The sequence below is a fragment of the Vanellus vanellus genome, assembly GCF_965231255.1.
Source record: "Vanellus vanellus genome assembly, chromosome: 6".
Classification (NCBI taxonomy): domain Eukaryota; kingdom Metazoa; phylum Chordata; class Aves; order Charadriiformes; family Charadriidae; genus Vanellus; species Vanellus vanellus.
The window spans coordinates 5,115,495-5,142,836 of record NC_138911.1 but is presented as its reverse complement, the minus strand read 5'-3'; the positions used below and the strand labels follow the sequence as shown (position 1 = coordinate 5,142,836).

General features: G+C 40.6%; 1 protein-coding gene across 1 annotated transcript in view; it reads right to left on the bottom strand.

Annotated features, from left to right (window-relative positions):
* Positions 1 to 27,342, bottom strand: part of NELL1 (neural EGFL like 1) — a gene marked incomplete at its 5' end in the record, with an annotated part of 294,771 nt that overhangs the window by 41,080 nt on the left and 226,349 nt on the right. Inside the window, one exon of the mRNA XM_082485407.1 lies at positions 25,526 to 25,621. Within this exon, the coding sequence (XP_082341533.1) occupies positions 25,526 to 25,621 (96 nt within the window). The remainder of the gene's footprint in view (positions 1 to 25,525; positions 25,622 to 27,342) is intronic.

Sequence of the window (27,342 nt, the reverse complement as noted above, 5' to 3'; positions counted from 1 at the left end):
ACCTATGGTAAGTAGGAACTAGGTTAGATCATCTGAAAGCCCCTCATGCAGTATAAAACGCTAGAGACACTATTAGTTTATTAATAATAATTGTTAACATATGATACAATCCTAAAGAAGACAGCACTGTTTGTTTTGCATAATAGCATATACCCCAGGGCAAACCCTGCGATCCGCTCTCCCTGCTCTGTGTAAACAGAACTTGCCCAATTTCCAGTATGATTTTGTTGTTAGCTATCAAGATATAGCCATGGCATACTAGGAACACTTACTTGTTTATTCCTAGACCAGCCTATCAGCACTTTGAATACAAAACACGGGTTTCTTTGAGACAGGAAAAGAGAGGAAGGTTTGGGGAAAGGAAAGCTATTGATGTTTCAATCTATACTTTTCAAAAATGCTTGTTACGTCTGCAACTTCTCCGACGACGTTCCTGGGAACGGGGCAGGTCTAGCTATATATAAACCACATAGCTTACAAGTAACTATCTTCTCCTTCACATAAGGCCCAATAGATTGTAAGAGCTAATTTAAAAACATTACGATTTCTTGTTCAAATGTGCAATTAAGAAGAGGAATGAAGATTGAGATTAGCAATGGCAGAAGATCTCTAAACTTTATATTACACAATTAACATTTTAAGTAGAGTGGGTCAAAATAACTAGGCTTTTTACTCGCTTGCAAGACTGGAAAGTGAAACAATCACGCTTCAGGTCAAATAATGCTTCATCTATTTTTTAGCACTATTTTAATGTTTTCAAGGGTTTGTAAAAGCTGTTTCACAATTCAAATTGGAAACATTTACGGGGTTTTTCAATGCTGCTTATAAGCTTACAAACAGATACAAAAGTACATCAGACCTTTACACCCAGAATAGCCACACATGAAATCTCGGTGTGTTGTTAATTAAGCTCTATATGTGTGCAGAGAGAATAAAGATAATTCTGCTGGAAAATCTAAACAGTTCGTTTAACCGAACATAGGTCCCTCTGACTACCGAAAGAAATGGAAGTTAAAGGTTCAGGATTACAAATGATCATCTTGCAATGCTCATTAAGAGTCCTGCTAATCAGTAATGTCATACAGAAACGTTCTGATTTACTTAGCAGACAATGAGTAAATAATGCAGGCCAATTTTCAGGAAATTAATAGAGATGACAGAGGTGAGTCATTGCACTCAGGCTGCTCTACCTTGAACGTTGCTGCTGGCCCAACTCCTCTTCCCTGACCGCTCTCTCAAGGGGAACTACGCAGCAGAGCAAGACCTGGAACAGACCACAACCTGAACGTGATGCCATACCAAAATGAAATCAAAGCCACCTTGGAAAAAGCGAACAAAAGTAGTGTGTATCCTTCCCTTCTGTTCAGCTCTCCTGGTAGGGTCTTAGCTGCAGTAGTATGTCCACCAAAGAGGTGGCAACAAGCTTAATGGCACATATGGACCAGCTGAAGATCCAGAAGAGAGGATAACAAGAATAATGAGAGGTCTAGAAAACATGATTTCAAAGGAATACTGGGGGGGGAAAGGTGAAAATAATATACAGATGAATATAAATCGGAGTTAAGAAAATAGGTCTTAATTCTGAAAAGGGCTCAAAGTAGTATACTTAAATTATAACAAAATAGATTTAAGACATCGAGAAAATACAAGTGAAGATAGAGAAGCACATGAACAGGCTTATCTAGGGCAGCTGTGCAATCTCCATCCATGAAGATTTTTTTAACAACACGTTATAGGGATGTGCAAACAAAAGGGCAGCTCATCCCGCAACAGGTCAAAAGACCCGTCGAAGGTCCCATCCAGGCTTGTTTTCTATGAGTCTAATTTTGTCTTTTGACCAGCGTACTTGGCCCTAAGCCACTCTTTTGTTTCAAGTTCTCCTTATTCAGTCACTGACCTCAGTACACTCAGTACCAGGGAGTGCCAAAACATTACTTTCCTTATGCCTCTCTCATTATTCAGAGTCTGCTACGTGCAGCTAACTGGGGAGGAAGAAGAAGAGGCAACGCAGGTTTTCCTGAATTCTTGGGACTGAAGAAAAGAAGGAGCCAAATGTCCCAGATACTGTGTTTAAAATTCTTTCTGGCCCATTAAGGGATACATTTATGCATTCTACTATGCACTTAAGCACAGTTTTGTAAAAGCCCTCCTAATACTCTTCCTTCTGGCAAAAAAAAATCAGTAACTTGCTTTTGTTACTAACCCACCAGATCCAACTTGGCAGGATTCTTTTCTATTTCATCTTTTTACCTTCATTTTCCCATAGTATCTCACATATCATAAAGTGTCTGGAATTTTGCTGAAGAACGTTCCCATTAAAGAGTTCTACCTCAGAGAACTGGAGTTTGCCAGCTCCCTCGAACTAGGATCTAACGACCTCCTGAGTAGAGGATGACACTTCTGCTCAGCCAGGTTCACAGATGAAGTGTTACACATCGTGTCAAAGAGAAACACCGATAGAACTATGAAAAAAAAAAAATGAACCCACAGATTCCAAGAAAATTTACTCCACTATAATTCATTACTGCCAACTAACTCAACAAAAGTTACAGTACTATAAAACGAGTTTAAGTCAGAATAAAATCAAATTCTTTCCCTCAAAGACAGCAACATATTTGAGCATATTTTAAGGCAGTTATCTGCATTCTCTATTGGGTAAATATCAATTTTAAGAGTGTTAGGTGCCAAGTGCCACAAGCCATACATACAGAAAATGGAATATATAAATTACATTGCAAGATATTGAAGGATATCGCCGTGACATTTTCACTGAAGAAAGCGACAGCTCTGTTACTCTCTAGAACGGTGTCTGTTAACTCCTGGATAACATCTGATTCTTAATTAAAATAACACAAGCATATTGCGTTTACATTTTTTTATGACTTTCCAAAAATACTTTGGACTCCAGCTAGCAAGGCGATATTGCGGGTGGAAAGAAATCCAAGCTCTTTCATGTCAGCAGCAGCGAGAGAGAAGAATCGGCGCTAAGAGAGGGAAGTTTAACCCCAAACCTAGCCAACACAGAGGCACAGCGTGGAAAAAGATGAAGACCAAATCCGCCCCTCGCACCACCACACGCATTTCTCGGCTGCTAGAAGGCAACTTGGGTTTTGGAGTGGAGCGATACCGTAAAGGCGGCGTTAAGCCTGAGTTTATGCCCTTTCTCACCTCATTTCCCCGTCAAAGCATTTAAGCCATAACATGCCTTGCCAAGTAGTGTTCAGCCGTCCAAAGAGGACGGCCGTTGCTGAGAGGAGGTTTAGGAAACACCTCTTGCTGCTTTCTCTATTATTTGCCTCTTTTGAGTCGTGCCGGGAGATGAATGCAAAATTCCTCCCGTCTCAGAGAGGCAACAGATGCCTCGCTCGGCTGTGCGAGGACCGGCCCCGTGGCGGGGCTCCCGCAGCAGCACATCTCCGCAGAAACTGGCTGCAACGGGGCCCCAGGCTCCGCTCCTGGGAAGGGAACATAAGGAATGCTCCCACATCCCCAGAGCAGCACCGAGCCCAGCCAGCCCGCAGACTGGCCCTCTGCACAGCGAGGCAGTCAACCCTCTTGAGGTATCGCCTCCCAGCTGGGGTGGCCTTACAACAACAGGCAGAGATGAGATTCAGTGTAAGCCTAGCCTGAGGCATGCCCGGCCATTTGGGCTGCTCCTGTAGAAGAAGAAACACTACTTTGTTCCAACCATCAAAACTTCTGGTTGAAACTTAGCAGTGGTTGGGATATGAGACGGCTACGTCTCAAAACCCAATATATTTTCTCCTTTTATTACGGAGGTTAAAAATAGTAAAGGCTATCTTTCGAACTTTCGTATTAGGGAAAGAAAAAAGGGCTCTCAGGCAGAGACCTTGAATGTCAAGTGATTTTTAAGGCTGTGTAACGGACCCTGAAAAACAGAGGGTTTTAATAGAAGTGTCAGTCACAGCGGGTAACTACTTTCACGCAAAATTATGACATCGGTGCTTAGTGAGATTTTTAAAGCGACATAGGCAACGATATTAGGCGGCTAACATGCAGGTCACTAGGACCGAGAAAATTAATTCAGGAACTTCGCAGATTCCCAGCATTCATGCCTCCTGTTGTTCGTGAGGTCAACTGAACGTATTGCAAACTAGGCTTTTGGTTGGACCTACTTTAATCACTTCTAAATCGGATGCGGCTCTCTCTTCACCTTGTACTTTTACAACATTACCTAATCTCCTACAAATCCCGACAAATCACCTACGAAGGGTAGCCATCAGAGTTCTTTCAGAAATAAGACTAATAACTCACAAAACCTTGTCAAAACAAACAAGGTTGGGGGGAGCGGTATTTTGAACTAGAAAACAATAATTGCTATTTAATTACAAGGCAGTTTCTAAGGAACTTTTTTATATGAAAGAACAATGCTTTTGTATGAATTAATAGCTGGAATCCTACCACATCTCTCTGCGTTTGTTTTGTCAACAGAACAACATTTTTCTCCAGCCCATACATAACCCCAAACAACAAGAAACCCCCCCTGATTCTCCCCAGAGCTCTGACAAGATCAAAGGACCGTGAAGGATACCTTCCATGAATTGTTTCCATGGGTAACTGGTCAGATTAGATTTTGCAATAGCAAAATCAGATGTAGGGTACCTTGTGGAGGTGTTAATTTTTAACAACAGTAATTAACTACGGCATTCCTCTGTACTGTAAAGAAACAGTACTTCTGCTCTCGCCCATCGTGACATATAAAATGCATCAACTCATTGTTCGATGCAGATAGTTTTGAAATGCACACAAAATCGGAACTGACCCAAATTCTTGGAATTAAAGAAAGGAAAATATTGTCCAGCACCACCTGTTTCCGAGCCTCGGACCAGGTCAGACCTGGGGTTGCTGTAAGCTTTGCGACCTGACCAGAAAGCAGCTCTGCCCTTCCTCACCGCTCGCTCTGGGAGTGAATCTCTGTGAAGCTCATCCAGGGACCACCAGCTTGCTCGCACGCAGCCCGAAGGGCACGTTGAAGCAGAAACAGGGCAGTCTGGGAAACAAAACTGGCACAGCAGTGCCTGTGCATTCTGCACAGTGACATTTCTGTAGAATTTTCCAGTTAAAAATACGCAGACAACATGCTAACCAGTTACAAAATGTACTCGCCAAATCTCTACTATTATTAGTGTACTTAATCATCCTATCGCATCCAGCTAAACTTCCCATGTTGACTGTGATTTTCTAAGGGAGGATTTGTGCGAGTTCTCTGACACTGGAGTAGATGAGGTTTGAACCCGAGCTGTTACCGATTTGCCCACTCCACGCATGACCCTCCAGGTTATTTCTTCAGCCGCTCGTCCATACCGAGCTGCTACCAGTTAGCTTCCTTCAAGTTTGTTGGAAGTTGGAAAGAAGATACAGAATGCAAAACTGCACACCTCACGTAAGGCAGCACGTTTTATACCATTTCTTTAGCTCTCCTGGTGCTCAAGTGGTTCGTTTAGACTTCGCTAGACTGAAAGATCTCCCCAAAATAGAAAAATACAGCCTTTCGGAGAAAAGGTTAAATCACCCTATGTGTTCTGGGTGAGAAAACTAAGCAAACACAACTCTATCCATATCTGCTGTCAACAAGTACAGCAGTAATAACTGAATAATAGCATTTCAGCATCCAAAATGTTCTAATTCAAAGCACCAGGAGTAATGATCTGATATTCAGGAGACCACATACGGCTCTTGATTAGCACAGCCAGTACTCTTGTTCCGTATCCTTGACTAGAAAGGCCAAATAAGCATAGTCTTATAGGATACATACATAAGCTTGTGGGTTTTTATATCTATAGATTCAAGTTTAAGCCTTCCATAAATCTGAGATAATTCCCCTTCCTAAAAATATAGACATATAACTGACAATGACACAGTAAACTGGCATGGCAAAATACAGCCTTCTTTTCTTTGGAAGAAAGGAATTCTTCCGGAATGCTAATCAACAAGGAGGAGAGCGCTTTCTGAAGCTCAAGACCTACAAATCTCCTTGATGTGGCCATCCTTTTTCATTATTTCTCTGTTACGTGGTCTCAGACCAGATGAGGAAAGATCAACAGGCAACCTGGGGCAGCCAGGGAAACAGGCAATAATCTTGTTTTCAGCAGAGGATCAAAACAAGCTTTGAGAAAACGAACTCTGGGTTTTATTTTCTTATAGAAGAAATGCATTTGTTTCCCAGTGTGCTTGAGCAGCAGGAGATCTATGAGCGACCAAAATAATGTGTACCTCAAGCCCAAAAGAGCTATAATTTATTTTAGTCACAGAGCACAAGAAGCTGTCTTCACAAAGCAGCCTCTTCCCACCCTTCCGGACAGACTACCCGCTGCATTTTAAGGACAGACACACAAAACCACACGGAGGATCATATCTAATTAGTATTTGTTGAAGTGCATGTAGCGTTCCCTGAGCATTACATGGATTTAAAACAACCTAATCCTCTAGTTCAGCTGTCTGTTAAAGTTAAAAAAAAATTAAGTTAAGGTCTCCCTCCCTTTTTTCCCCTTCTCCTATGTTGATTCTGTAAGATAAGACAAATGCCAAAGAAATCCACTGTTTAGCTGCAGAGATTAACAACAACAGTCAAGGGCAGAGGAGATGGGTAAAAGAATCAAAAATAGCTCAAATTCCCTGGCTCACCAAGAATGAAGCACACATAAAATCAAGCAAAAAGATCGGTAAATAAGAGTCATCGTCACAACATTCTTAATCCAGACCCAAGCAGGCTCCACTACAGTTGAAAGCTGTCAATCACAGAGTGCTTAAAACTGATGAGGCTGCCTCCTTTTATCAGTTACACGCCAACACATTCAATCCTCTTTTCTACACCTGGAGAAAGCATCGCTCCTCTTTCCGCTCTGGGCAAATCAGTCTTTTCACACCGAGACAACAGCCGGCAGAAGAGTGAGCCACAATGAAGATTGCGTTCTTGTCGGTACCGTGAAGAGCCGTGTCTAACTCTACTAACAACCTCCTTTCAGTAAAAATAACAATTTCAAACAGCAGCAGCTACAAAATTCACAATTTTCAGTGGCATTAACACCAAGCTCTCCCAGAGAAGCTAACTGCCATCAGATTTACGAGATGCTCTGTTTCCAAATATGCCCTGCAAAATCTAACACAAAGTTTGCGGTAGGAAGAAACAAGACGGGAGTTGAGACCTTTGTTGACAAAGCAAATCGCACAGTCTGTTTTCAATTATGGGACCATTTTTTATCTTAGACTCACAGAGGAAAGGAGGAGGAGGCAAAGGAGAAAGAACAATTATAGTTTATAGCTCATATCAAAGGGGTTTGTATACTCCGTGTTTCAGCATTGTTTTTCTTTCAACCAAAAAAACTTCCAAAACAATAAAGCAGCTAAATGTATGAAGTTGAGCGAGTTTAATGGGAAGCCAGGAAAAGAAACATCCCACGTGGGCTATGACAGTTCTTCATTTTGCAAGGATTTTGTAGCAGACAAATTATGATTTTAGGGGAGTAGCTCCCGTAGTACTCGTGGAGGCGAACAATCTGGTTTCAAAGAACTGAAACTGTGAGGACAGTTTCAAACAGTTCTTGCTCAGACTTCCAGCAGGCAAACCACTGGTACATCTCCTACGCTTTCTTCCTCAAGGCACCCTGTTGTAAGTTAAGAACAGATACTAACATCTATCTTTCACACAATAAAATAGGGGTTAGAAAGCAGCACACGTTGGAGAAATATGTCCCACAGTTTCAATTTCAAGCAAACACGCCAGTACTCTCGCTGCCATTCCCTATGAGGAGGGTTTTCTCCATTTATATCCATAATATCTCGCTCACACACAGAAACCCCAGACCAGATAATAACGGGCCTCAATGAGCACAAAGGGCGATAACGAACACGTATGAATTTTACTGCCCTTAACACAGTAGTACTCATCTACCTGTTATATCAGACTAATTGAACAAAGAATGAAGACGCTTCCCTACCGGTATGGTGGAAACAAGAGGTCACAAGATCATCACGAGACTTTTCTTTTGGAGAGAAGTTAAAAATCATTACGTCCCTAACCTGACAGCTTGCTCCACCCTCTGTCTGTGGGCTGGCGATTTAAGATGCCTCCCCTTTAGAACAGAGACATATATTCAAGCCTCGCTTCAGACGGGTCGCATCAAGCAGGGTATGGGCAAGCCGCAGACAGCCTTTGTCCCCAGCGGACAAAACCCACCAGTACAAGACGTGGTATGAACGAGAGTCAAGGAAGTCTGATGGCTCAAGTAACGAGAGCCACACGCAGGACGTTTACCTGCCACTTGTGTGCGTTCTATTCAGTCCTGACCGTTTCTACAGGTACTCTGCTGTCAGAAGCTTCAGATTTACTCAAAACGGCAAAACAAAAGTCTCCGGAATACTGATTAATAAAGAAAAATAAATGTAGGCACTTGTCTGCAATCTCTGAAATAAGAGACGTAAAACCAAGTGGTTTTTTCCCCCCTCATAAAAATTTTGGGTCACAAGACTACATCGTTTCCTCTGCAAAAATGTATTCTTTTCAGAAGTCTTGAAAGTCAATTACAGAACATAGCGTAATGTTAGAAACAATACATAGCATTTGAAAGCATGACTTAATACTAATATATGTAAAGAGCAAATTATGTTAAGTAAGAAAGTCTGCCAAAACAGCTTGAAGTTAATGAAAAGGCTAATCAAAGGAAACACACCTTTTCATTTTCACACCTTGAACACTCATTGCATAAATATCTTCAGCAACATATTCCTCTCTTGGGTTTAGTGCAAACAAGCAATATGGGTCGCGTAACACAAGGGCCTAAAAAGTCACACAAAGACACACAGGCACGAAACGACTGGCTTTTGTTCGGAGATGATTTTCCATGATATTAAATTCTTGCCAGCTTCCTTATTTATATGCTTCTGATGTAAGCAGATTTCAGTAATAGAGACACCAAAAATGAAGGCAAGTTGCTGTATGTCTCTCAGAGTGTGGGACCTATGAGAACCATATTCAATAACTTAAATTTCATTACAGTGTAAACAAAATTTAACCCAGGTGAAATGAATAAAGGCGAAAATGACTGTATTAAATGAAGATGACAGGGCAGAAATGTTTTCTATAAAGATATAGCTCTATAATATATTCATAGCCAGCAGCATTAGGACAGTTTCACAGCAGTAGACAATTTCTCATTTTTAAACCTCTTTGCTAAAACAAATAATTACATCTACTCATTGATTTTTAGAGAAAAGACTCTCCTTTAAATATTAATAAGCTGAAGTTTATACTGAATTCTAAATTACACTAAGAATACATGAGTAGTTAGGGTTTTTTTAAATCCAAAATATTTTCACAGTATTATTCAATTGACAATTCTAACATGGTTACAATACACGTTTACAGTCTGAAGCCAAATTTGCAGTACATCATTTTAGAAATCCTCAGGTCTAAATGCTGTAATACCCTCAGTATCACTGCTCAGAGCAAATGAACAACGAAATCAAAAGCTTGATCTATGAAGCACCACAAGGATAGAATTATCTATGCTACATTATCTACCCACATGACCACGTAATCCATCTAACCAAAGAGGCAAAAGTAAAAAAAAAAAAAAAAAACAAAACACACACACACAAAAACCCCACCACAATTCAAGAGCATCTTAACTCTTTTCACCACTCAGTTACTATTCTTGAAGCACTGCAGACAACCTCCTCAGCTCCAAAGAAAAGGAATTCACTGTCCTTCCTAATGTAAGCCCACCCAACACACGTAGTTAGCAGTACATACCGTCATCCAAAGGGATTTTAAATTTTCATTATCCACATTTGGGTAAAACAATAAATTACAGAGAGAAGGTTAAATAGATAACTATTAACTGTTTTTGCACCATACCAGCATGTTGTTTTCTCGTGGAACTGACTTTACAGCTCTAGAGGTGCTATTAGAGAAACGATATTTTGGGAAAATGACACAGGTCTTGGAAAAATCACGACACCGATGGTGCAACTAACGGCACTGCCTCTGACACCAACGCACGCAGAATGACCAGATGAAAAACGCCGGGAGTTCTCTTTTCTTCGCCTATTTTTACCTGCTGGTGCAGCCCTTAACGTCCTTTGCCAGGCATCCTCTCCCACCTAAGCCACTCTAAATGCGTGTACGTGCACGAAAGTTGCACAGATAAAACCCAGAACTAGAACAATGAAAATATGATTTTTATTCTACTTCTTCACTACTATATAAGAAACCCTCGCCATGAAGGCCAGCCAGACTCACCTGCCTCATTCCACAGATCTAGCATATGTTGTTCCAGCATAGGTATACATTATGAGAAAACACAAGAAAAATACATCGGAAGTGGTTGACTGTGTAGTATTTTGTCTGCACGGAGCTCTATAGAGCAATCACATGCAAAAATCACAGCTTAGAATTAGTAACGTACAACTTAGACACAAAAATCCTTGTTTTCTGAAAACAAGCAATGACCTACACCCCACAGTATACATATAATCCTACGTTAGTCTTGAAAGCATATTTTAGCAGTATTTATATTTACACTGAATTTAGATTAGATTATCTCACTTTCAAATTATTTTCTGGAAGTAACAGAATGCTCACAACACCACCGGGTATTTTTGAGAGGGAAGTAGAAGAAAAATAAGTGAGAATTCATGAATACTGTGATTATCTGGCAACATTTACAAGCAATTTTTGCACTCCTTCCTCAGGAGTTCTTAAAAGTCACGTCACTTCAGTCAAGTACAAGTTGTATTATACATACATTACATATCCACAAAATATATAGGTGCAACTAAAGGGGTTGCTCATGATTTTCTTTCTGAAAGTAGGAGGAACCACGTACAGCCAAGTGAGCCCTTAATAACAGAGCCATCAATTCATCTTTCCAGTATAAATTTGTCTTTTAAGGAGGCTTTACCTTGGCTTTTAAAAACCCAAAGGAACAGAAAAATCTTTTGTCTGGCTGTCTTCAGACAGTTGTGCCCTTGAAGATGACCTGGCCAAAATCTCAGGATCTTTACTCGTGGAAGGGAAGCTGTCGTGGTTTGGCCTCAGCCAGCAACAGAGAACCGCGCAGCCGCTCGCACGACTCCCACAGCCGTGGGAAAAAAATCAGCAGAAAAGGGCAAAACTCGTGGGTTGAAATATTATAATTTAACAGAACAGACAAAGGGAAGAAAAAAAAAAAAAAAGAAAACAATAACACCGGTAAAGGAATATAAGACCGCAACTACAGTACCGCCGCGAAGCGCACGGACCGGACCCGCACCGCCGCAGCCCGCCCCCGAGTGGCGACTGAGTCCCGCTCCCCGGCTACCTCCTTTTATAGCGGGGCAGGGGTCACGTGGGATGGAATAATTGCCTCCCCTGCCGGCTCCTTGGGGAAATTAACCCCATCCTTGCCGGAACCAGGCCAGAAGCCAAGACTTGTGATGACTTTATACCAGGTCTGTGTTTATCCCTTACCCTACAATGCGTGTGCCCGGTGGCCTAGGAGAACGGCTGCAGGGAAGTTCATAAAATAGCTAATTATTGAGATCAATAAACAACTATAACCTCCACCCTTTTTACATGACAATTTCATTAACAGACGCTTTTAAAGAGGAAATAATCTCTATGTCTATAAATTGGTCCCTCATACCAGTGCTATTTCATATGGTACAACCAAAGAAGATGCTATTTTAAATTAACATCATGGCAATCAAGTTACATCGTTATGGCTGACCTGCTCAAAATTAGAATCTACTGCTAAAGTCTGCTTGTAATATATAACTTCTCAATATATTTTTTCTTGTTCGTAGTCCCTAAATGGGATTATAAACAGACTATATAGGCACGCAATGCACTTTATAAAATATGTTCTGCGCCAACTCCTCAATCATCTTTAAGGAACGTCAAAGGTTTTTCTTCCCTTCTTCTATCCTCCTTCTATGCTGTAAAAATAAACTAATAACACTCCAAATATATTTAGAGACGGTAGGCTTTTCTCCATGATCCAGAGAAAAGATGCTCTGTGCTAAGTAAGCTTCTGCCACGTTACTTACGGCAGCATTCCCACACAGTACAAATATTCACATAATGTGCCGATATATACGATATACACAGGACAGAACGACTGGAATTAGACCCTTTATTCTTAGGTTTTGCTTCTGTGCTTACATTCCTCAATAAGCATAACTTAGTTTCTGCGTGTGCGTGATCTGATACGTCAGAATGCCAACATTGCAGGGCATTCAGTCTCTCTTCACATCTCTACCTTAAAGACTTTACAGCACTGTACACTAGTAAAAGTTTTTTTTCTTGTGAAGATTAAAATTCATCCAGTAAAAATCTTCAGAGCCATGAAATAAGGTATTCAGCAGCTCCAGCCACTGCTTATTCGTTCACTAGAACATTTTGAACTTTGAGGATCAAATAACAGCTTCATCTTGAGTCCAGAAATTTAGAATTATCTACTGACTTGGGAAGGAGCCAAGGATAATTATTAAGTGTTACACAAATTGTTAAAAAAAAAAAAAAAAAAAAAAAGACAATCCACCACCTTACAAAATACCCCAATATTTATAAAGCTTATTGTTTATAATGTCAGATAAATGACTTGGATATTCTGAATAAAACGTTACTTTCAAAATGTTGTTACGAATACGTGTTAGCACTGTATATTCCTTCTATTAATTATGCTTTTTGGATTAATTTCTCCTCGGCTAGCACTTTCAGCCACCTGCTCTTACACTGAGCTGTACTTTACTTCGTTACTAGACAATTGCAATCAGTATGACCGCTCATTCTGTAAGACAACTCTGTGGGGTGAAGACTGATAAAGCCTTTTATGACTGTCAGATAAACTGAGTTTTTATAAAATCCCTTGTCACCAAATTTAATAGGTCAAGATGCTCAGCCTGTTTCAGTACAACTGTCAGTATAAACCAAAAGGTTATGGAAACAAGAAAGCCTGTAAGGCTTTATAACTTCACAAAGTATTTTGGGGTTTACATTATGGTTCAGATACGGTCAGCCCTTCAGCTTAAATATTGGGTTTGATTTATACTCAAAACTGACATATTCTAATAGGGAAAAGAAAAATAATAAATTTAAGGAGTTACTTCCTGGTTTGGTTGGACCCTTTTCTTCACGTCTCAAAAACACTCTCTTTCCTTCAGTGGAAAACTGAAACCTGTTGTTGCTCATACGGACGGCTTATGAAATTTGTGATTTTTAGCTTTGATTGACACAAAATTCTTCCCTTAATTAGTTCATAAATTATTTCTCAATATGGCTTAGAAAAATTGCCTATGCCCTTCAAGAGCGGCGCTTGATATACAGTAATGTAAAGAAGAGTGAAACACGAAATCCAGAAATGTGAACACACTATACATAAGTTTCTTCCACTACATTGAATTTAGCATTCATGAAAAATCACATTAAATGCAATGAAGTGATGTGTTTTCCACCTTTCCACAAGAGTCAACAGAGTAGCGATGTCAAATTTCCCATTTTGGACGTTCCCTCTCTCTGGAAGAATTTCCTCCAAAGGAGCTATTGCAATTTATTTTTACAGTGTATCAATTCACTGTTGGAACTATTAAGGAAATGGACTAATAAGTGACCAATTTAATTTTGCTGATTGTAGCAGGAAAATATAATAATGGATTTAACACACCAGTTAATTTATTTAACACTCAGTAAGGAAACTCTTAGTAGCACTAGGACAATCGATAACTTTAACAGAGAGATATGTCTTTCTGTAGCGGCTGGACAAGTGACTAACGGACTACCTCCTTCTTACGTAATTTTGTATTTAATTCTTTTTACATTTGTAAACTGCGTATCATGGGAGGATCTGAAAAAATCCCCCGCAGTAAAATCAGTGAGTCAGACATTAGGTATCCGGAAATTCTGGACATTATTGATCAGATTCTGTATCCTCAGTGACCTACCACCATCCATCTACACGTGCAACTTACTTTCATCTTATTTGGTAATGAATACACCTAATAAAGCCTGCTGAGAAAAGATGGGGGGAGGAGAGATGGGGGGGGGGGAAAATAAAATCAAAGCTCTCTTCAAAAAAGAAACATACGACTCAGTTATCTCAAAAGGGAGGCCTTAGGAATAGCTGGGCATTATCACACCGTATCCGCCTCCCCAGCCTATAAATGATTAATGGTACCGCTGAGGGAGTTGTTATCGCTATCAGCACACACATCTTTCAAACTGCATCAGCTGTGAGCTCTACAAAAGTTGGAGAAACAAGATTTCATATGAGAAAATGTAAGAAAATTTATGAGGTTATGAATTAAATATCTACTTTCTCCACGCAGTTAATGGAAGGAATTGAAAAGTTCTCTGTTGGACATTCCAGGGGTAAGAAATGAAACAATTACAGGTGGAGGAGAGAAGGATAGGCTTTGGCAGGCAGCGGAAGTCCCATCCCAAAAAGCAGCTTCCATTAACTGTAGGAGTCACAATCTGCCTGGGTCGTAACAGACACAAAACGCAAATCCCTTGTGGAATGCAGAGGAGTTTTTTCCCTGATTTTAATTAATTTTGGACAGACTGACAGGCTTTCCAGAGCTAGGGCTGTCACAAGAGGTGGACAGGACAGTTGTTGTAGAAAGGGACAGAGTGAGTATTTGGCAGAAAAAAAGATACTGTCCTGCCACACTACTAAACTTTATTTCTGCAGCGGCAGACACAGCTGATAAGACATTCTTTACTCAGTCTATGGTAAAGAGAAAAAACCAAACAAAATTAAAACAGAAAACCCACTCAGTCTCTTTCTAGGAAACGTAATCACAAAGAATAGTCAGAATTTTTTCCTTACGTAAACCGTTACCAATAGCTAAACATTTCTCCCATACCATAGGGCCACCTGTGCTCCAAAGCATCAGATGGGAACCTAGGAGATCTCCATAAAGCATCTCTTCATTGGAATTCAGTCTTCATAAGTGGTCATGTAAGTACATAAAATACACGTACCGGCCATACCTTCTGACTGATCAACAGCAGCCCAGTTTCAATAGTTTGGTAACACTCAAGAGAAGAACCAAACTTTTCCCCATGGCTACAAAGCTATTTCACTTCTGAGCCTGAAAACTTTCATTGGTTTTCAAGGTCGGTGGCTCAACTGCAGAAGGAAGGACAGACCCGTCCTGGCTACTTGTTAAAATACTATCTTAGAATTGCGAACAATCTATTTAATCTTTCTTAAACTGAGGAGTACCAACAGCCCAAGTCAGCAAGAAACCAGTAGCCTGTTATAAAGAAGCTGGGTGGCTGCAGCACATGTGAGGGCGATGCATGGGACCCTAATCAGAGTTTGAGTGCCCCTCCATTTTTCTCAGCTCAAAGAGCCCCGCTGCCTACCAGCTTACACTAAGAAGATGTGGTAGGTGTGCAAGAACCTACAACTGGCCCTGGTGAACCGCGCTGTCCGGGTCAGAGAGATCCCTACTTCCAAGATAGTGCAATTAGAAGGTCAGTGGATCAGTTGAGCTCGCCCTCACACACCTACATGCTTGTACTCCACCTAAGAGTCATTCACATTTAAAACCATGTAATTACCGTGAGGATCAGTAACCTATCGCAGAAATGTAGCCATCTCCGCAGTTAGGGCATGGATGCCACTCCGTGCTAGCCAGACAGCTACTTCAAAATGAGTCATTTTCCTGACTGACGTTGGTAAAGAAGGCAGAACGTAATTACCTGAGCTGAAATAGGATACTGGTTCAACTGGATCTTTAATGACCAGAAGTGTTTAGGGCTTTCATTTCATGTCTCATTCAAAAGATAAATAAGAACCATTCCAAAGATTAGATTGCCAGCTACAGAGAATGTCTCTTCAGAAAAAAAAAAAAAAAAAAAATCAAATAAGAAAGGGGATTTCACTCTTTCACTAATACCTCCACCATTTATGTTTGTCTCTGAAATGACTGATCTACTTAGTAGATATTACATGTTGAAAGAAATAATTCAGATGTTACACAGCTTAAGTAGTAGAAAACTCCAGCTATTGAAATGCCTGAGAGGTTCTCTTTTGAAAAGCAAAAAAAAATGATTGATGTATTTAGGAAGAACTCTATTTCTGCAAATGTGAAAGACTGAACAGATTTTTATCATAACATTATAAGAAGTTTGAAAATAACTTCGACACAGAGTTCCTTGAGTTTAAGTACGACTGTTATTTTAAAGCTACTTCAATCATAAGGGAACTAGCAAAGAAAACATTCAACCAGAACAATCCAAGTTACTTTTATGCTTCATACGTACCTTACATTAAGCACAGTATTATTTTAACACCTTGCATATTCTTTCTCTGGGAACTACAGGCATGAATAAAAATCATCTATATTCTAGATATAAAGATATCTCTATTATATCAAATACAAATTTTTGCTCACATTTTTTGAGTGCTTTCCAGTTCTCTCTTTTCTATAGCTTTATTCAAGCGGTGATTCTGCCACTCGAAACAAATTCAAACCCCATTACTTGGTCCTCAGAATCCAAGAGGAAACTGAAGCAGATACAACTGCACAGAAGGTGCGGGAGACGTTCCTGGTGATAAACTGGACGGGCGCTTAGTCAGGGACTGAGCACTTCAAGAAAAGGCCAAAGCAACGTGGCCTCCAGCAAGGAACAAATTCCAACGCCTCAGTTCAGGCAAAGCTTTGGCACAAAATGTGCCTACGTAGGCTGAGGGCTGTAGGAAGTTCAGAGGGAATATGGAGCTTTTCTATTTAGAGCTTAGAAGTTTGTTACTGCTTAGTTTACCTGTATCTTTCTAAACATGATGTTCCTCCTGTAGTACATAATTAGAACTTATGGATGAATAAACATCTAACACTCGGTGTGTAGCAGCAGCCAAAACAAACAAAGAAAACAGGAATAAGCAAACCTCCCTTTCCCCCAGGTGCCACGTAGCAGGCAAAGAGATGCCCTAACAATTTGTACCTCTTTAGCTAGGACAGCCTATGTGGCTCACAGCATGCTTTTCTCTCACCCAGGAAAGACCGGCACCTCCTTTTTGCCTGTGAATACTGTCTTCACCCCTGCACTGCGCTCCGCATCTTCCAGGCACATTACGGAAACAAACCCTACGAGCATCCCTCCACGTGCATAGTTATATTCAACCTGAGGAAATGCACTGGATCCTTTTGCCACGCATCTCTCCAGCACCAAAAGAGAAGTTCTCCTTCACAAAGCTATGCTGCTGTGTGACGGCACCCAAGTAGTACAAGGCGCAACCCCAGGAGTGTTATCTTTGCTGATAAGGAGCAGGATGTGCGGCCAGCCCAGCGCTAGCAAAACACCAGGACTCTCACTCTACTTCTCCCTTCACTTTGCTCTAGAAGTTACTCCAAGACAGATAATGGCTGGCTGGCTCCACTGGTAGCCACATACAGCTAGTGACATGGGAATGGGGACACATGAGGGACCACAGAACATAGAATCATCTAGGTTGGAAGGGACCTTTAAGATCATTGAGTCCAACCATTAACCTAACACTGCCAAAACAACCACTAAACCATGTCCCTAAGCACCATGTCTACCTGTCTTTCAAATACCTCCTAGGATGGCGATTCACTCACTTCCCTGGGCAGCCTGTTCCAATGTTTGATAACCCTTTCGGTGAAGAAATCTTTCCTAATATCCATCCTAAACCTCCAGTGGCACACCTTGAGGCTACTTCCTCTTGTCCTATCACTTGTTACTTAAGAGAAGAGACCAACCCCCATGTCTGGGAGAAGGACACTTGCAGAGACACTTCAACTGGTACAGCTCATGTAAGCATTCATCTGAATGGTGCTCTTGTACTCCTGCATCTTCTTAAACTTCGCAGACTTTACGGAGCCTTGTTCTGTGAAGGGCTTTCTTTGAAAGTTCAACTCAACTGTATGTTCAACTCAACTTTGCTCAACTGTGACAGTGGATGTTTCTCACGCTTGACTGAATCAGTCACTAAATTCTGATGCACTAAAAAGCCATGTTGCTTTCAAACGGTTCTATGAAAGCTATGTTTATTAGTCCTCATCTCATCAAAAAGTCAATTTTTAATATAAATTCAATCAGTTCACCCCATGCTGCTACAAGGCCCACCCATCTGTAATTTCAAGACAGTTGCTAACAACCTTTTAAGAGATTGAACACAGGTTACTATCCAGTACTTTGGCAGGGAACCTGAATCCAAAGGAGATGGCATAATTTTGTTTGGAGTTTCTCCTTCTGTTAATTGTGTCTTTATCACTGGAGGTCTAGGTAGGCCATCAATCTCCTCCTAAATTTCCCCGCTTTTTTCCTTCTCTTCCAAATCACTTACTGTCATTTTCTTTTTAGATTTTTCATTGCCTGCTTTTCAGCAAGGAAGACACAGTGGAGGAGTCAAATCTATTGCTCCATTACAAAAGGAAAATGCAAAGCCGCTGACTTCTTGAAATCCCATCCATTCATTTCTTTAAATATCACATGTATTCTCATTTCACTACTAAGGTAATTAAGGAATAATAAAACATAGCAGCTATTTTTGTAAGCTCTGTAATAAGTTCTACAGTGGGTCTTCACAAGATATTAATCCAAGAACATCCAGAACAGGAACTGGGACACAAAGAAAGATGACATGCCAAAACACTATCTAAAGCTACTTTTCTTAATGTTTAAGGCAAGAGAATAAAGATTTTAGGATCTGGATTTGGATCTCATGTGCATTATAAAGTTTGATCAACAGAAATTACCTCTTGTTTACATTGTTTTGCATGAATCTAAATGCAAATTAAGTGTCAACTAGCCAAATTTTGTATTTCTCTTATATAGATAAAACTGCATCCTTCAGCAACACCTGACGTGTCCAGCTGGCATAGAGACATGGGTCTGGGTGAACAAACTGGAATTTGAGTGGAGAAATTCAAATTGAAGGAACCCAGAATAAGCAACATAATACTACCAAATTTCTAAAATTTCTAAGTCCAAGCTTGGGGGACCAAAGGAAAAAAAAAACCAAAACAACAAAAACAAAACAAACAAAAAAAAACCACCAAAACCCAAACCCATTGTCTGCTCAGTGTTTTTCCTGCCTTTTAAAAATAAACTTTTACAGTATGTGAAGCAGTGTAAGCTCTACAAAAAAGAGTCCTGTCTCCTCATGCTATGGTCAGCTTGGGGGGTGAATGGTGTCCTTGGTCTGGGCAATTTCACTTTTCTTTGGCTTGGCACTGTGAGATAGAACAACTTTTTTCTTCCACTGAGAGTTATCTCTTGATTTGCAGACAGATGTCCCCTTGATCCTCAGAGACGGTCTTAATCAGATTTTTCCAGCAGATATTCTTTGATCTATTCCCTGATATCTTTACAAATGACAGCTTTGTTTCTTCTATCACATTAAGATATCACCCCTTGCCATTTTGCGATAAGCACCACTGGGGCAAATGCCGTAAACAGCTTGGCAGCAAATGGAACAGGGTAACCTCAGCCACCCGGAGCATCTGCCTTCTCTGGATCTGTCACAGCCTCAGGAGTGTCATATCAACCACAACCAGCGTTTTCTGTAATAAGCCGAGCATCGTTCACTTCACCCCTCCTATCTCGCGCGACACTGGCTTTGCCTCACCTTGAAATGAGAGGCTTTAGAAAGAATCTCATGCAAAGCCTTGTGCCCACAGCTGCACAGCTGGTTCGTTTCCCAAAATAAACCCTGCTTCCTGTTTTACAAAAGATCTTAGATAGAGAAAGGCAGGGAGTTTTGACATTTAGCTTACCGTACTCACTGAAAAATCTCCTTCTCTGCTTTGCTTTGGGTTTTTGTTTGCTTATTTTTTTTTAAACCAGGTTCCTCAACTGAAATGTCTTTGATAGCTACACACCTAAAGATTGATCCAGCTCAGGAATAAAAGAAATAGCACGTGGAAATACAATTCTCACTTTTTTTTTTTTTCCCCCCTATCTCCAGGGTCCAAAGGAATACAGACTGTAGGGAGTTTTACGCAAAGGACTGCAGAAGCCAATATATTCCAGAAGAAGCAATTTAGAAGACATGTACACAAAGAAGTATTGAACTTCTTAGACAACAACTCCAGATACTGCCAACTATTATGAAACAAATCAGCTAAAGGCCTCCTCATTTTCATGGCGTATACATGACATATCCAATTTCAAGATATAAGCATAGCAACATTTCATTGCCCACCTGTGAAATCTACAGCTGCACTGAAGAATCCATACGTAACTAATGCAATACTGCAAGTGTGGATTTTTTTTTTCCCCAACTCGCAATATAATTATTACGATTCAAAACACATTTCTCAGCTGTGACACATACTGAAAAATGACCTCTCACCCCCATGTCAGACAATCTTTTGTACACAGTCCAAAACAACACAAAAAAAGTCACGCCAGTAATTATCACACCCTGATGCTTCACTTGCCCTTGCTTTTGACTATTTACAATCGGTGGGGAATTCTTTGACAGCATTCTATCATTCTGTGAGAAATACACACGTAGCTACCACAAAAATATTTACTTCTCTGAGCTCCAGCCTAAAGAACGTCCTCCTTATCTGCCAGAACCCTACTCCCCATTCACTGGGTACCAGCCTAGACAGTAGATCTCACGAACCAGAGGCGCAAAGGTGTGGTGCAATTGTTTTGAATCCCTTTTGGAGGTGATGCCCCACCACTGCCAAAAGCCTTCCTGCAGCTTTTCAAAAAATATTGGGGGGGAAAAAAAAAAAAAAACCAAACATTCCCTAGCTGGGAACCCACCGCTTCAAACCCTTCTGCTGTCTCCTGCTCGTTGCAAAAAGTTATAATTGGTACAGACAGCTACCGTAAGTAACCCTTAACTGAAATTTCTCCACTGGTCACCATCCCAGAGCTGTACAGAAGTTGGTATGTATTTCTTAGGCGCAGGACTCTACCACATGCAGGGAGGTCTTCAAAGAATGCCTGCAATTTCTAAGCACTCAATCATCTGTTTACTCCTGCCTTTGATATCGTAGATTGTCCTCCTACCTCACCCTCACCTCTTCGTCAGTGACAGTAGTGACTAACACTCCACAAATACAGAATAACGACAAACCCCGTCTACAAAACCAGCATTAAACCTCCCCTGACCCGTGGCCGCAGAGAGAGAAAAGCAGCTCAAGGAATGACGGGATTTTTTTTTTTTTTTTTTTTTAAGGTCGCAAAAATATGAGAGGGAGAAAACATCTCTGGATGGAAAATTCGCACGTTTGAGTCCATGCTGCCAACAATTCTCTCAGAGTACTGTGTTCGCATTCCTCTCTGCGCACCAAAATGTCTCTCGGAAGCCTTTAACAGGGATCCCTGCCAAGGAGGCACCTGGGCTTAAGCCAACAGCATCACATACAGTTAAGGATGCGCATGTCCAGCTCAGCCGTCAGGCGCGTACATGCTGGAACCATACAGCAATGTCAGCAAAAATTCTAAAAACTTTCTAGCACAGGTATCACAACTGTGTTAAATATGATCACAAACGGTAACGATGACAGAGATAACCGATTTTAGCCCTGGCCAGCTAAAAAAAAAAAAAAAAAAAAAAAAAATGATCAGAAGATCAAATCAGATCCTAAACAGAAAATGACAAAAATTCTGTAAGACGCATCAAGCACACACTTAAAGAAACACCAGTATAAAGAAGGGATGGAAGGAGGGATTACTTGACAGTATCTCTGGGTATCAATTTGCAGTTCACTTTCAAAAAGAAAAGGCAGCGCCACAACCGTTACGATGATTCCTCATTTCAGGCAAAGCAACTGGCAAGAGGTAATTCTTCTTAGCAGCATGTTGAATTATGTATTTGTACATAAGCCTTAAATGTGTATTTTAATTTTGCCTGAGCAAATTACCAACCTAAATCCTACCCCTCTCAAATATCTCTGAATTTTTAATTAACCTAATATCATCATTGCAGCCAGGCAGTCAGAAACGGTGAGTAACATATGATTCATATTCAGAAGTAAACGCACCTGCTTTTCAACAACATTTGTAATTTCTGGTTCATTTTCCCCTTTACACGATGTCGAAGCCAATTTGGGTCATACTGGTTTTAGCCAGTGACAAGTCCTTTCAGCTCACAAATAATGTATAAGGAATCGCTGTGTTGTCGGTTTGAAGGACATTTTTAAACGCACCGTGGCGAATAGAATACATTACAAAAACACATCATTTTACTTCTGATATGCATCAGTTCACCATGAGCTTCCATCAGACAAGGTTTTACCAGGAACATTTAAGCTCTGATTTAAAGTAATGTCCCACCATTTCACTGTCTTTGGTCTATGTCATAATGATTGAGGGAGTGCTACCACGTACGTTCAATACAACAAAGAGCTTATGTCTAACATGACAGACAACAGGGGAAAAAACCCAAACGAACATGGGTTTTGAGTACTTTAGCTGTCCTCTAAAAACACTGCAGCAAACTGCAGCAAGACTATGAGGGAGGTCTTTACTGAACAGCCTCCTCTTCCTGACAGCACCGGATCTTTGAGGAGTAAGCAGGTGAGCAAAGGGAAGCCTGCTTCATAGACGGTTCATCATCTTTCTACTCTGAACATTTAGTTTTTCCAGGACAGGCACCTTCAGATGGCTGAAGCTGTTCTCACATAGATCTGATATGCACGTAGCCACTGAAATATGCATATGACATACGGTATATCTGCTGAAGTTTTCAAACCCTCTGACACAAAAAAACATGACAACTCCTCATGCGCAAAGCCCTATTCATGTGCAAACCAGTCCGTGCATCGGATTTCTCAAAGTTACCATCATTAGCTTGACTTGCAGCATACTGGTAAATCCTATACATCTCCAAAGGAAAAATAAACTTCCTTTTGTTTCAAGTCGTATAGATTTTATACGCAGAAGCTAGCTCCTCCTGACATCTACCTCTAAATTTCTTGATATGAGAGCGCCATGCCTGCCATGTTTCCTTTACTTGCTGTGCTAACTCATATTTTAGATCAAAACAATACAAAAGACATGAAAAACACAAGAGTCAACAATGGTTATGTCACCCATTTATCAATTTTAAACCATCACTTCAACAGTTTAAAGACTGTGTTCTAGTTCTGAAAGTCCCTTTACAGCTATAAGAAAAAAGGCAGTTTTAAGATTCATGGGTGAAAGAAACACAGGCAGTCGTGCTGAAAGCTGGCCTAAGGCCACTGGCTCCTGAGTAGGCAGGGCACCTTTGGGCAATCCCAGAATCATAGATTGGAAGAAATCTTTAAAGGTCATCTTAGTCCAACCCACATGAAGAATCCTGTACTTGGCCTTGTTGACCTTCATGAGGTTCACATGGGCCCACTTCTCAAGCTTTACCAGGTCCCTCTGGATGGCATCCTGTCCCCCAGGTGTGTCAACCACACCACTCAGCTTGGTGTCGTCTGCAAACTGGCTGAGGCTGCATTCGATCCCACTGTCTATGTCATTGATGAATTTATTAAACAGTACTGGTCCCAATACGGACCCCTGAGGGACACCACTTGCCACCAATCTCCATCTGGACATCGACCTGTTGACCACTACCCTCTGGAGGCAACCAATTCCTCACCCACTGAACAGTCCACCCATCAAACTCATATCTCTCCAGTTTAAAGAGAAGGATGTGGGGGGGGGGACGGGACCGTATCAAAGGCCTTACCAAAGTCTGGTTAGACAACACCTGTAGCTCTTTCCTTGTCCACTGATGTAGTCACTCCATCATAGAAAGCCACTAGGTTGGTCAGGCAGGACATGCCCTCGGTGAAGCCATGCTGGTTGTCTCGAATCATCTCCCTGTCCTCCATGTGCCCTAGAATAGCTTTAGGAGGATCCATTCCATGACCTTCCCAGACACAGAGGTGAGGTTCACAGGCTGGTGGATCCCAGGGTCCTCGATTTTTAAAAACGGGTGCAACGTTTCCCTTTTTCCAGTCACCAGGGACTTCACCTGGCTGCCATGACTTTTCAAATATTATGGCGAGTGGCTTGGCCACTACACCAGCCGATGCCCTCAGGGCTCTGGGATGCACCTTGCCAGGTACTGCTTTTGCAGTACCGTATTTTCACCTACATAGGACACATCTCTGGTATCCTGCAACCCTCTGAAAGTACTGTTTCCTCTGAATAACAGAAATTTTGGAAAGGAATGAGCAAACTATAGACGGGAGAAGGTAACTAGCAGGATTAGCAGCTGGCAAGCTATGGTAGGTGGGGTTCTAAGGCAGGTACTTCTTGTATTACCCCCCCCCCCCCCCCCCCCCCCCGTGTACTGCCAGTACTTACTGCTGAATGTCAGGACGCTTGGGACAGTATTTCTATTTAAAACAAATACCCCAAAGACTACAGGCAAAAAAAAAAAAAAATTAATGCATTACTCAAATTTATTCTATATGAAAATACTAATGTCCCAGTTCATTCCCAAATAATTAGAAACAAAGCTGACAACCGGAAACTATGGGATTTGAGTATGCACTGATTTGAGTACATCCATTAAAAAGCTTTAGCAGTTTTCAGAAGCTACTCAAAGCAGATTTGTTGACAACTGGGCTTAAATTACTTTGTATGATAGTAGAACAGCCATGTATCAAACAGACACTGCTACGCAGGAATTACTGAATAATCTCTGGGTAACAAGTTGTTTCAGTGATTTAACTTATCCTTTAACAGTCATTTCTTGGGTTTCTTTTTTTTTTCTTCCTTAAAAAAAACCCTCATCAGTTAAAATCTCGTCAGTTAAAAACACGCAACCTGTGTTAACAATCCATTTTATTTCCACCAGTAAAGGCAAGTGCAAATGGTTTATTAACAAACATGCAATGCAAGAAAAACCATCATAGCGTTACTTAAGTAAAATGCAACCTCAATAAATACCGACCAAAATAAAATCCAAAATCTGCTGTATAAAGAATCTAATAAAAGTCCTACAAGGAATTCTGTAAGATCCCTTCCTGCTCATTTAAGGCAGACAAGGAACCAGATCTCTGTGAAACGAACAGAAGGGTGGGCCTATGAGGCTGTCAAAACCAAACCTTCAAATGCAAAGAAAATCTGGGAAAAGGCAGGTTCAAATCATCGTTAATCAGATATATTTTATTAGGTGGCGATTCTATGAAATTTGGTGGCTTCAGAGACTTAGAAACAAATCAAATCTTAAGAATTCAATAACTTTAAGTGCAAAGCAAGCATCCAAATTCAGGTCTAATTTGCGTAACATTCAGAAAATGCAGAAGGTGACCTTGAGCTTGCACCACAGGAAACAGGCAGAGTAAATATTTTTCGTTTGCCATCCCCTCTAATTAACTAAAAACGTCCACTGGAAGCAAAAGCAGATACATCCCCGATTGCCTAAAATTTTACACGTTTTGTTTAAGACGAGCTTTCGGTTAGGAAAAGGCAGCTATGGAACAGTCGTATCTTCAATGAAGAGAAAATAGAAAGCAGAATGAAAGAATGGAAAGTAATTATTTCTTAATTCAGCGTATCATATTTCTCATTACCAAAAAAGCGTTTCAGTAAAAGCTTTACCTTTCTCACAATGACTTCCTGTGAACCCAGAAGGGCAGGCGCATTTGTTAGGGGCTACACAAGTTCCACCATATCTGCACCCCTCTTCACAGAACGCTGAAAAATAAAAGGAATACGTAGGTACTACTTAATTTTCTTAACATTTATTATAGATTTGCAAGACACGAAGAAAAACATCTAAATTCTAAGCAATTAACAGAATTCAACAGATTAAAATTCAGTCCACCTGCAAACACAAAGAGAAGTGACTCACTTAAATGACATGAGGAAAAATCTCAGATTACACCCTAGGCAAACCACCTCACCAATAAAAGATTAATAACCATCTGGAAGAAGAAGAGAGGGAAAAATACAACGTACGATTTTAATGGGGCTGATCATCTTTCAATTAGACCCAATATGAGTATTACAATTACAATGCTCTGGTGATCACAGAAAACAGACTGGTCAGACGGTGTTAACTTCTTTGTTTCTCACTTCTATCAAATACACTTTACTGAAATGTCTGTAAACACATAATATTTTCCTATTTTTTTTTTAAGTATAAAGTACATTTTACGAAATAGAGAAGTGAAATAGGGTGAGGCTCGTGACTGAAAACAGAGAAGGGCTCAACCACAAGATAAAGCCTCTACCGAGGTGTGATTCTTGACAGAACAATACACAAGTACTTTAGAAGTGCATTTGTCCAATAACCGGAACTTGGAAACAATTGACGGATGCCACACCTTTTCTTGCGAGCACCGTGTGGTGGTCCTCGCGCTTATAGCGGGTGTAGCAGGAAGTCTACTAACTGTGCAAGAAGGATGCTTGCGGTTTCACGTTATATTTTTCGTTGTGAGTGTACAAGGAGGGCAATTGAGGTAAGAGGAGGAAAGGAACCGGCAAGCATCAGGACATGATCTATTTAGCGCTGTTAACTCGAGTAAGACCTTTGCTAAGACTAAGAGCGGGCCCTACCCACAACGCACTCCCCACCCTCTCCTAGATATTTATTGAGCTTCACAAGTTACTCGGTGGGTTTGACTGCACTTATGAGGGAAGTTACAATTAATATTTAAACAGCAGCTCTCTGCATCTAAGCTAATAACAGAACTGCAAAGTGTTTCCTGCAAGCTAAAATCACAGATGGAGCGTTGGCAAAGAGATGTTACAAATGCTACGAAAAGGCTTAAAGTGCTAGATAACAGAAGAAACGTTTAAGATTTATTTTCCAATGCACTAAAAAGAAAAATAAAGCTAATAAAGTACTAAGCATTAAAAAAATCTTTTACAATTGTTAACCACTTAGAAGCAAAAAAAGCACATCATCGTATCTCTTGACTGAATTGATAAATGGTTCTGCCTCATTCTAAATATATAATTTGTAGCATATCATACTATTTTATGGAGGATAACATGGGGAGAAGAGTCATAGAATGGTTTAGGTTGGAAGGGACCTTGAAGACCACCGAGTTCCAACCCCCCTGCCATAAGCAGGAACGTTAAAGTGGTTTAGAGAAGACGGTAGCGGAACATCGTAAGCGCTCCAGCGACTGGTGCAAGGCAGTGGTGTAGAGAAAGCATGGTTCTTGCCCAGTAACACTTCCTGCTCATCAATCCACACACTCCATGTGGGAATCTTCTGAAATATATCTGTGTTAAAACCAGTCAATTTGTACTGTACAAGGAAAAGAAAAATATGGTTTAAGAGTAGCATTTTGTGTTTTTTTGCATATAAATATTTGTAGAAAAGTATAACTGCGCAGAGAGCTGAAAGTACTAGCACAAAATACAGCTGGAAAATATATGAAAAACATGATGAAACTCAAAAGATT